This window comes from Propithecus coquereli, unplaced genomic scaffold (genome assembly GCF_000956105.1).
Source record: "Propithecus coquereli isolate 6110/MARCELLA unplaced genomic scaffold, Pcoq_1.0 Scaffold59, whole genome shotgun sequence".
Classification (NCBI taxonomy): domain Eukaryota; kingdom Metazoa; phylum Chordata; class Mammalia; order Primates; family Indriidae; genus Propithecus; species Propithecus coquereli.
Genome location: NW_012151840.1, coordinates 5,737,682 through 5,748,889, shown reverse-complemented (window position 1 = coordinate 5,748,889; position 11,208 = coordinate 5,737,682). Strand labels below are relative to the sequence as shown.

The 11,208-nt window shown below is 36.5% G+C and overlaps 1 protein-coding gene across 1 annotated transcript in view; it reads left to right on the top strand.

Moving 5' to 3' along the window:
- SNX27 (sorting nexin family member 27) overlaps window positions 1-11,208 on the top strand; it is a 95,637-nt gene that overhangs the window by 36,822 nt on the left and 47,607 nt on the right. The window contains exons 3-5 of the mRNA XM_012658514.1: window positions 5,410-5,602; window positions 7,357-7,421; window positions 8,701-8,805. Of these exons, the coding sequence (XP_012513968.1) occupies window positions 5,410-5,602; window positions 7,357-7,421; window positions 8,701-8,805 (363 nt within the window). The remainder of the gene's footprint in view (window positions 1-5,409; window positions 5,603-7,356; window positions 7,422-8,700; window positions 8,806-11,208) is intronic.

The window sequence follows — 11,208 nt, the reverse complement described above, 5'->3', positions numbered from 1 at the left end:
AAAAAAAAAAAAAAAATATCTCTTGTAGTGCAGGTCTGTTGGAAGTGAATTCTCTTGGCTTTTGTTGGTTTGGAAAAGTCTTCATTTCAGCTTTATGTTTGAAAAATATTTTTGTAGGGTATAGAATTCTGGGTTGATAGTTTTTTTCTTTCAGTACTTAAAAATGTCACTCTAGTCTTCTGGTTTACATAATTTCTTATGAAAAGCCAGCTTGTTTTAATTTTTAGTCTTCTCTATGTAATATTTTAACCCCTCCTTGCTGTCTTCAAAGTTTTCTGTTTATCTTCTGTTTTCAAAGTTTGATTTTTGTATGTCTAGATGGGTGTTTCTTGATATTTATTCTACTTGAAGACTCTGTATTGATATCTTTTATGATTTTTGGAAAATTCTCAGCCAGTATGACTTCAGATATTTCTTCAGCTCTGTTTTTTCTCTTTTGTCTTTCTGAGATTGCAATTACCTGTATATTAGACTGTTTGATATTGTCCTAGAGCTTTTGGATGCTCTATTCTGTTTTAGTTCTTCTTTTTCTCTTGTTCCCAGTTAGAGCATTTTTACTGACCTGTCTTTAAGTTTGCCGATTCTTTCCTCAACTGTGTCCAGTCTCCTGATGAGATTCTTGAAGGAATTCTTCATCTCTGATAGCATGCCTTTTATTCTATCATTTCCATTTGATATTTGTGTATAGTTTTCATATCTGCTGAAATCCCTGTCCATACATGTATTCTGCCTTTTCCTTTTTCATTAGATCTTTTAGCGTATTAATCACAGTTATTCTAAAGTCCCTGTCTAATAGTTTCAACTTTTGGGTCTCACCTCTGAAATTGTTTTATCTTTTGACAGAAGTATTGGGTTTTTTTTTTTTTGCTTTTCATTTTTGTCTGGTAATAATTAACTGAATGCCAACTATCATATGTAGAACAGTAGAGATGACTAAAGTAAATAGTATTTGAACCTGGAAATGGGCAAGCCTCTTCTATTAGTCAATTGAGTCAGTGAAGCTGGGTTTGTGTTTTCTTGTGGCTATCATTACTTTTATTGTGCCATAGGCTTCAAGTTCCTGTAGCAGTAGGCTGCTGTTACCTTGTTCTTAGAGTGGGGGCTGGGGTTCTGGAGGGGTTTTTTTAGTATTTCTGTCCCAAAGCTTTCAGTCACTCCTGCATGCCTGCACCACAGAGAAGTTCTCTCTCTCGCTTACCCCACTGCCACTGACAGACTGTTCTTGGTTTTTATTTGCGCTGGCCTCTTTTGGTAGAGGTGGATGTTGTGTGGTCCAGCCTTAGCCTTAGGCAGAGTCTGTGTCCCTGTGTCTTAGTTATTTTGCCCTTCCTTCTTTTCTCAGACAAACTCTGTTTAGTGTCTGTGGTTAGTCTTGGGAAAGAGTTGTCCCTCCTCCAGCTATGGCAGACCTCTGCTTGGTATCAGTGTGGAAATCTGGACCTAAGATAGTTTCCTGCCTCTCCCCAGGAGTACAGAGTATTTTGCTTTTACTCCTTCCCCAGAAGCAGTGGATCTTTACCTGTGTCCTCCGAATGAGAGGGTTTGCTGCCTGTCTTAGTCTGTTTTCTACTGCTGTAACAGAATAACAGACTGGATGATTTATGAAGAAAAGAGATTTATTTGGCCTATGGTTCTGGAGGCTGGGAAGTCTATTGTCAAGGGGCCACATTTGGTGAGGGCCTTCTTCCTGTATCATAACATGGAGGAAGGCATCACATGGTAAAGAAGTACCTGTGAGACAGAGAAAAGGGAGGGCCTAACTCCTGAGATAACTAACTTATTCTCTCCATAGCTACATTAACCCTTTCATGTGGGCTTTACCCTCATGACCTAATTACCTCTTAAAGGTCCCTCTTAATACCCTCCCAATGGCAAATAAATTTCAACTTAAGTTTTGGAGGGGACATTCAAACCATAGCACTGCCCATCCCCCAATAGCCTAAAGTTTTTGCTTAGAAGAGAAGGGTATGGGAGGGTGGTTGAGCATTGTGTCTGTCCCCTGGCAATTGCTAATCACCTCCCATAGGCCTGGGCCACCAAGGCAGACTATCTCTAGTCTCCTGCCCTGCCCCCAGTCTTTCTTCTGAATACAGTAGAGGCCATGGAAAAGATGTGCAAGTTAGTGGGAAGTCTCCTGGTGTCTGGGATGGAAGTGCTCTTTTTTTCTTTCTTTCTTTCTTTTTTTTTGAGACAGAGTCTCGCTCTGTCAGCCTGGCTAGAGTGCAAAGGCATCATCATAGTTCACTGCAGCCTCAAACCCCTAGGCTCAAACGATCCTCCTGCCCCAGCCTCCCAAGTAGCTGGGACTACAGGCATGGGCTACCAGGCCTGGCTAATTTTCCTATTTTTTGTAGAGACAGGGTCTCGTCCTTGCTCTGGCTGCTCTCAAACTATTGTCCTCCAGCAATCCTCACGCCTTGGCCTCCCAGAGTGCTAGGATTACAGGTGTGACACACCAAGCCTGGCCCAGCTTCCTGAATCCTAAACAGAAGCAGAAGCAGCCTATGATAGCTGCTTAATGTCCTTGTTTACTGACTCTTTTGTCTTTGTCATTTCTGAGTCTGTTTCTACTGGCTGATTTTTCTCCTGGTCATAGGTCAAATGTTTATGCTTCTTTATATGTCTAGTAACTTTTAATTGGGCATTGTACCTTGTGAATTTAATGCTATTGGGTGCTAGATTTTGTTATATTCTTTTAAAGAGTGTTGGATTTTTTTTCTGGCATGCAGTTAAGTTACAGTTTATTTTAATCCTTTGGGGTTTGCTTTTAAGCTCTTTTAGGGTGGTTTAGAGTAGCTTTTACTCTAGAAAAATTTAGCCCTGCTCCTAAAGCATGGCCTTTTTGAGTTCCCTTTTGAATTCCACATAGATTCAGGGAGGTCTCTTTATTCTGGCTGGAGGGAAGTTGAATGACGAGTCCATGTCCTGTGTGAACTCTGGGAATTGTTTATTTACAGCTCCTCTTGGTTATAGTTCTTTCTTCAGATTCAGCTAAAATTCAAGGGGACTCAACACAGACTTCTGGATCTATGTCTCTCTTTAGCTCCCTTTTGTGTGCTCAGCCCTGCAAATTCTAGCTGCTGTGGCCTCCCTGAACTATAGTTTCTGTCTGTTCAACTCCCTGAGCTGCAGTTTAGGAGTTATCTCCAGGCAGAAAGCCAGGCTTATGGTTGGGCTCATCTTGTTTGTTTCCCTTACTCAGGGATCACAGTTCTTAGCTGCCTGTTGTCCAGCATCTGAAAATAGTCGTGTCCTATATTGTGTCCGGTTTTCTAGTTGTTTATAGTGGGAAGTTAATTACAGACCACTTGGAAGTCCCCATATTGTCCTGTAAAAGCAGAATATTTTTGTTTAGGGAGAATTCAATTAAAAGTTGATTTTAAATATTCTTGGATTTAAAAGAAATACCAATGGAACGCTATTTCATATTATATAGAAAAATCAATTCCAGATGGATTAAGGGACTTAAATGACAAAAAAAAAGAAAATTAAAAACTCTTAGTAGAAATATTGGTGAATAGCTTTTAGAGCTTGGTGATAGAAAAAAACTTCTTAAGACACAAAAAGGCCAGCTGTGGTGTGGCTCACGCCTGTAATCCTAGCACTCTGGGAGGCTGAGGCGGGAGGGTGGCTTGAGACCAGCCTGAGCGAGGGTGAGACCATGTCTCTACTAAAAATAGAAAAAATTAGCCGGGCATGGTGCTGTGCACCTGTAGTCCCAGCTACTGGAGAGGATCGCATGAGCCCCAGGAGTTTGAGGTTGCAGTGAGCTGTGATGACACCACTGCACTCTAGCTGAGGTGACAGAGTGAGACTCTGTCTCAAAAAAAAAAAGACAAAAGTGTTGGTTATAAAAAGATTGATAAATTGGACTTTTTTAAAATTAAAAACTTTTTAAAATTTGGAAGACTTTTAAATAAAGTGAAAAGACCAGTGACAAACTGGGAGAAGATATTCACAATACACAAATGAAAAAGATTGTCAAGAACATATAAAGATTCTTGACCATCTTCAAAGGAAAAAAAAAAAGAACATATAAAGAATGCTACAAATCAATGAGAAAGCACAAAAACTCAACATAAGGGTAGGCAAAACACATGAATAGGTATTTTACAAAAAAGGACTCACATGGCCGATAAATATATAAAGGTATATTAAACATCATTAGTAATTAGGGCAATGTAAATTAGGACCACAGTAAGAAATCTTTTCAGACCCATTCTGTTGGCAAAAATTAAGAGGATCTTTTTATATATTGCTGACAGGAGAATAAATTAGTGTACCACTTTAGCTTACATTTTGGCATTATCTCCTGAGGTTGAATATGCACATGTCTTACAACACTGCAGTTCCACTCTTAGGTGTATACTCAGAAGAATCTCTTTTCCTTGTACAACAGGTGGCATGTATACAAATGTTGCTAGCAGCACTGTTCACAATAGCTAAAACCCAGAAACAACTCAAATGCCTATCAGTGGGAGAACAGATTAAAAACAAACAACTATGATATAGTCACACAACCAAGTGCTATATGCAGCAGAATAAACCACAAAGATATATAATGTTGTGGATGAGACTGAGTGAAAAAGTTCTAAAAAGTCTCATCCAGCATGATACCCTATTTTTGCAAAAACTAAAATATCCTTAAAAATTAAAATACAAAATAAAAATTTAAGGATTACATATAAATGCAAAAATATATAACAAGGTGAAAGCAAGGGAATGATAAACATAGTTGGATATGATAAATTTTGGGGGTCAGGGCAGCAGAGAGATGGGATGGAGAAGGCAGAGACTATATGGTTTGAATTAAGTTATTATCAAGGTCTTGGCTTTTATTTTACTTTTTACCATATCTGTTTGCCAACAAAAATGCTATTGCTTAAATCATTTTTAGTTCTTTTCTTTGAAATTAACTTTAGAACCAGTTTGGGCCACATGCAAATGTCAGTCGCGTTGCTTTATAATCAACCCCAGGTTTTCATCTCCATCCAAATTTGCTTGTTTGTTCATTCACTGTATTCACCATTGTCATTGTCATTGACATTGTCATTATCATTGTCTTCAAATGACTTTTAACTTTCAGAAAATAAAATCTATCCTTAAAAACTGATAATTGCTGCAAAGGCTAAGCAGTTGGTAAAAAACACAAACAACTGATAATTGCCTTTGAAGATATTTAAAAATGTGTTAGAGATCATTTTAATAGCAAAAACAAGATCATGCCCCTCTTGAAGGGTAGCCCTTTTTTGTGCATATTACTTTTGGCATGTTCGTTAAAAGTATATCTTAATTTTAAAGTGCCTAGCAAAATACACCTAGCCAACATCAGTCTAAGCCTGACTTTAGATGATCTCTGCGATTTAATTTGTAGTAAGTAGGCTTTTCTTTGTTCTTCTCCCTTACCAGGTATACAATGTTTACATGGCAGGGAGGCAGCTATGTTCTAAGCGGTACCGGGAGTTTGCTATCCTACACCAGAACCTGAAGAGAGAGTTTGCCAACTTTACATTTCCCCGTCTTCCAGGAAAGTGGCCCTTCTCATTATCAGAACAACAATTAGATACCCGGCGTCGGGGTTTGGAAGAATATCTAGAAAAAGGTAAGCCAACCCATTAAACTCTACTATCCTGAGTAGACATAGGGTCTAGACATGCAACTTCTAAACCGTATGGCTGAGTTTCCTGAAACTCAATAGTGACGGTCAAGTTTCTGACTATAGTGTTGAATGATCTGAGCTTTGAAGGGAATACTGGAACGTCCAGTACAGAGATCAGTATCCTGTTTTATTGGTTCATTGAGTACTTAACACCAACAGAAAAATGAATATTTAGTTTTTGATACATTTGATGGTCCTTTATGGACCTTTATTTATAGGGTTATATTATTTGCCAGCAAACACATTCACACAGACTCATCAATATGCTGAATATTGAGAACTGAGTGGGCAATATTAAAGACATTTTCATGAAAGTGATTCTTGGCTTACTGGCATATCCTACATGAAAACTCTTTATTAATTTTATAGATATCCGTGGATAGGTTTGCAGAGCTGTAGTAATCTAAAATTCCACTGTTCAAAGCAGGCTAAAGGTAAAAGTATGGAAATTAACTTGTTATTTCTGAGCTTCCAAATGATACATTAGGAGTCTGTGGATGTGGATGCTGAAACATTTGTTTATCTAGAAAGGAACAGAAATAACATAGATCTCCTCAATAAAATAGTTCATCTTGTGGCTCAGAGAAGCAACCTTATCATACTAAGTTACAGAATTGTAGAATTTGCTAGCAGTGCAATAGGTTTTCCTTTAAAATACTGGTTTAATAGAATAATGGTCTTATGTGATATTTAGTCATTTTGTGTCCTTGTATAAGAACTAATTGACCTAGTTGATTTTTTAAAAAACTTTGGTAGGGAGCTTTATCCCTGAAGAAAAACCATTTCTCCCATAGAAAGTAGTAGAACTTCCTCATCTGTTTTTAGCTTTTTCTAACAGACTGGCCTCTGAACACAGCCCTTGGGAAATGAGAAAGGGGTCCAATTTTTTTTAATCAAATGAAGTAAAATCATCAGTGTAATTTGGCATCCTCATGAGAGTGTCAAGAAATTAACATTCTTAGATTTAGATGAGTAGCTACCTGCCTATCTGCCTGCTTACCTTTCTTCCTTTTTTTTTTTTTTTCTTTTTTGGTGGTTATTTTAAAGCTAGTCAGTGAGGTGAAATGACATGCTCAGCTTAATACTTAATTACCTATCCATTTTTTCCAAAGTGGCTTTAAATGTTTATGGTTCTCTGAATGGCCTATTCATAGGCCAAATAGATATTTTCCTTTTGTATTTCAGTTTTATGTTTGGTTTATTCCTGATTGACATTTCTTTACCACTGTCTCTTCCCCCCATGTTCTGTTGTTACAGCTTGTTAATAGGTCATACAAGACTGCAAAATTAGATTTACTAAACTTTTTTTTTTTTTTTTAAAGAGACAGGGTCTCACTGTGTTGTCCAGGCTGGTCTCTAACTCCTGGGCTCAAGTCAAGGATCCTCTTGCCTCAGCTTCTCAAGTAGCTGGGACTATAGGTGCATGCCACCATGCCCAGCTAGATTTACTGAACTTTTATTTCTCTTTTTTGGCTATATTTAATATTTAGCAAGCCATATCTTTGTATTTTCTATTACTTTTCTGTTATCATATTTAGATGAATGTTTGTCATGTCTTAAAATCTTATATGCCTGGCATGGCATGCTACCTCATCATTGCCTCCTACTGATGATTTAAACTTAAACCTTGGTATATTTTTGACTTAGTATTCTTGATTTTAGGGCCTTATGCCAGATTCTATCTTTGTTTTCTACAGTGTGTTCAATACGAGTCATTGGTGAGAGTGATATCATGCAGGAATTCCTGTCAGAATCAGATGAGGTAGGTGAACACCCCCTTTAGTGACTGTTTTCCTCTTAGCTCCTTGTGGGGGAAAATAAATAAAACATATTCATTATGGGTTGAATTGCCATAAACTTTACAGATGACTACATTTTTTTTCTACTTCCTTTTCCTATGTATCCTGCTTATCTTTTAAGACCTAGTGCCAGGTCTGCCTTCTCTTTGAAGCCATCCCTGATGACTCAGGTTATCAATTTTTTATTCTACCAAGAACTTTTACAATCAGTACCACTCAGTTATCACCTTATCACCTGTTGCCATCTCATTCTCTAATTTTTATACATATAATCAGATTGTCACTTTATATTTTTAACTTACAAGAATGTGAGCTAACTGTAGGTAAGAGATAAATCTTGATCATCTTTACATTCCCAGTGACTTACCACAGTGTCAAGCAATGCTGTAGGTGCTTAAAAATATTAATTGGATAGAAGAATGAATATTTAATGCTAACATATTAGTGTGTTATACACTAATTATTTTATATGCATATGTCTTATTTTTCCAACTAGATTATAAGTTTCTTACAGACACGGGCTTATAATAAAATAATGCTTCGAATGGTTTTAGGCAATGAATACTGCTTTTTTAAAAGTGGTAAATGAAGATGGACTTGTTCCTAAATAGTTGTTTCTGTCTAATAAAAGTTACAAGGTCAAAGATCCGTTAGAGGAATGTGTTAATCATCAAAAACAAAATAAGGGTTTCTTTGAATCAAGGAGAATAAGAATTTTTTATTCTTTGCTAGAAGAAAATTGGGCATCAGACTAACTCAGATACCTGAGTCTCACCCATTTTTCATTTCAAAGATGTCCTGATTATTTCAAGGTTCAGAAAGGACCTTACGATACCCTTTGAGCCGATCTACATGCCTTACTTACCATTAGTACCAGAGGATTTTGAAACCACTGCTTTAAGTTGTTTTCTCTTCACATTTGTGAGCTCTAAATGGGGAGAGGGAAGTGAACCAAACATCTCATCTGTGTTTGACCTAGACTGCTTCACACAGGTTTTCTGCTTTGAAATGTGAACATGTTGGCTTCAACATGTTTCTTTCCTCGTTGTTCATCTTAAAGGTTAACTTCTGCTGCAACCTAAAGTCAGCTTCATGACTTGTAAATATATTGACTTTTCCCCCTTTTTCATTTTAACTCACTTCTTCTCTATTACATGTTTAGATTATTGTTTAGCTATCATGTTACAGGAAGAGTGAGGAGATATACTGGGTTATAAATTCTTTCTGTATCTTTTCCCCCAGAACTATAACGGTGTGTCCGATGTAGAGCTGAGAGTAGCATTACCAGATGGAACAACAGTTACAGTCAGGGTTAAAAAGAATAGTACTACAGACCAAGTATATCAGGTAAGTTAAACGTGAACAAGTAGACTTGACATTGGATGGTGTGAAGCTAAGAAAGACAGATTAAATGAGTTAATACATAGAAAGTACTTAGAGCGTCTAGCACACAATAAATTTATTAAATGTTAGCTATTATTATTATTATTAATAATAACTAATGTGAAAGTACTTTGCCCTCCTTGAAAGAAAGGTACAGTAAATACCCAGGTTGTAATAGTTGTGATTAACCCCTCCTTTTTTTAATTGTAAAAATCTTTATAACATACATGAAAATAGAATAGTGCAATAAATCTCCATATACTAATAACTCATTTAATAACTATTAAGATTTTGCCACATTTCTATCATGTATCCTTTTTTCCTTTGCCTTTAAGTATTTTAAAGTAAATCCCATGTTATTGGATCTGTATATGCTTCAGTGAGTATGCTTCTAAAAATATGAACATTCTTCTTACATAACCACAATGCCATTATCAAACCTAAAAAATTACAGCTATTTCCTTGGTATTAGCCAATGATTACTCCATACCCAAATTTTTCCAATTGTCTAAAAATGACTTTTTACAGTTGGTTTGTTAAAATCCGAATCTAAACAAGGTCCTTTTATTACATTCAGTTTTTCTGTTTGTTTTGATATAGAGCAGTCTGCCTTCTCCCCAACTTTTTTTTTCATGCCATTGTTTCATTGCAGAAATTGGGTCAGTGTTCTGTAGAATGTCCCACATTAATTTATCTGTTTGTTTCCTTATAGCATCATTTAATATGTCCCGCTGTCTCCCTATATTTTCTACAAATGGAAGTTCCCTCTAGAGGCTTGATTAGATTCAAGTTCTACTTTTTTGATAAGAATACTTCGTAATTGGCACTTTATACTTCGTATTGCTTCTCAACAGAAGATACACAGTATCTGGGCTTATCCCACCTTTAGTGATATTAAGATTAATCAGTATATTTAAATGGTGATAACCTGATCTCTACATTGTAAAATTCCCCACTGATCTTTTATCAAATGAGTGTATCCATTCATGATTTTTGCTTTAACCAATGATTTCATTAAAGGTTGCCAAGTGCTCATTTTCTAATTCTCTCATTTCTTCACACTCATTAGCCAGAATTCTTCTGAAAATAACTTTTCCTTATCAACTAAGGCTATTTAGTTATCTTGAAATGCAGTATGTGGAAAAGAGAGGATAAATATTTCTGTCCTTTTATTGCCAATTTTCAGAGTAAAGAATTGGTGCCCATGTTGATTCCAGTGATGTCCAATGAGATAATTACTATGTTTTATTTTTTAGTATCATGTGGGTTTTTAGATTCAATGTGATTCAATCAATAGCATATATTATCTTTTTGATGCTCCTATTGTTCCATCTTTGGCCAATGAAAGCTCCTTCATGTCTGCTCCTGTGTACTTTTTTATGCAACCTAATAGTTTATGATAGCATCCTTGATTTTTTTTTTTAATCATGGAAAAGAGGTTTTTCTTTTTTCCCAAATTGCCCCAAGGTAAAGCAAAGCTCTAGTTGATGCAGGTATGTTGTGTAGGCATTAGCATACTGCCCTCACTGTGCGCTCATTGGACAGTAGCACAACCCCAAGAAAAGGATGGTTTGCATCCTTGCTTTTTGGTACAACGAGATGTCCTGGGCCATCTTTATATATTTCCTACCCTAGATCAAGAATATGTTCATGGAGTCATGTCCTTTTAGTGAGAAATAGTATTTAAAGATCATGATCTGGGCACTGGGTATAAGCACTCCTTGTAGGCCTTTTCATTGGCCTTTAATCCTAACTTGATCAGAATTTTCAGGGAGACAAGAAGTTTCTGGGATTAATGCTTGTTTCTCCTTTGTAGCAAACATTAAAAAGCCTATCCTCCATCTGTTTATTCATTTACCCTATACTATGGCAAAGGGTATGTGCAGGATCCGACGCATTTCTGAAATTATACAATGGCAGACAAATTGCAAGAAAAACACTAATTTTACAGCTTGCTGATATTTTGTTTTATTTGCTTTTTTCCAGTATTTCTCAGGAAGGCCTAGGCTTTTTTTAAAATTTCAAAATATAAAGGGGGTGCAAATGTTTTTGTTACATGTATAGCTTTTATAATGCTTAAATCAGGGCCATTATTGTGCCCATCACCCGAATAGTGTTCATTGTGCCCATTAGGTAGGTTTTTACCCCTCCCCTCCACCCCTTTCTCCAATGACTTTTACTTCTCTGTGTGCCCATCAATTAGTTCCAAATTATTAGAGAGTACATGTGGTGTTTGTTTTTCCATTCCGAGATATTTCACTTAGGATAATGGCCTCCAGTTCCATTTAAATTGCTGCAAAAGACATTAATTCATTCTTTTTTATGGCTGAATAGCACTCCATGGTGTATGTGTATATATGTGTGTGT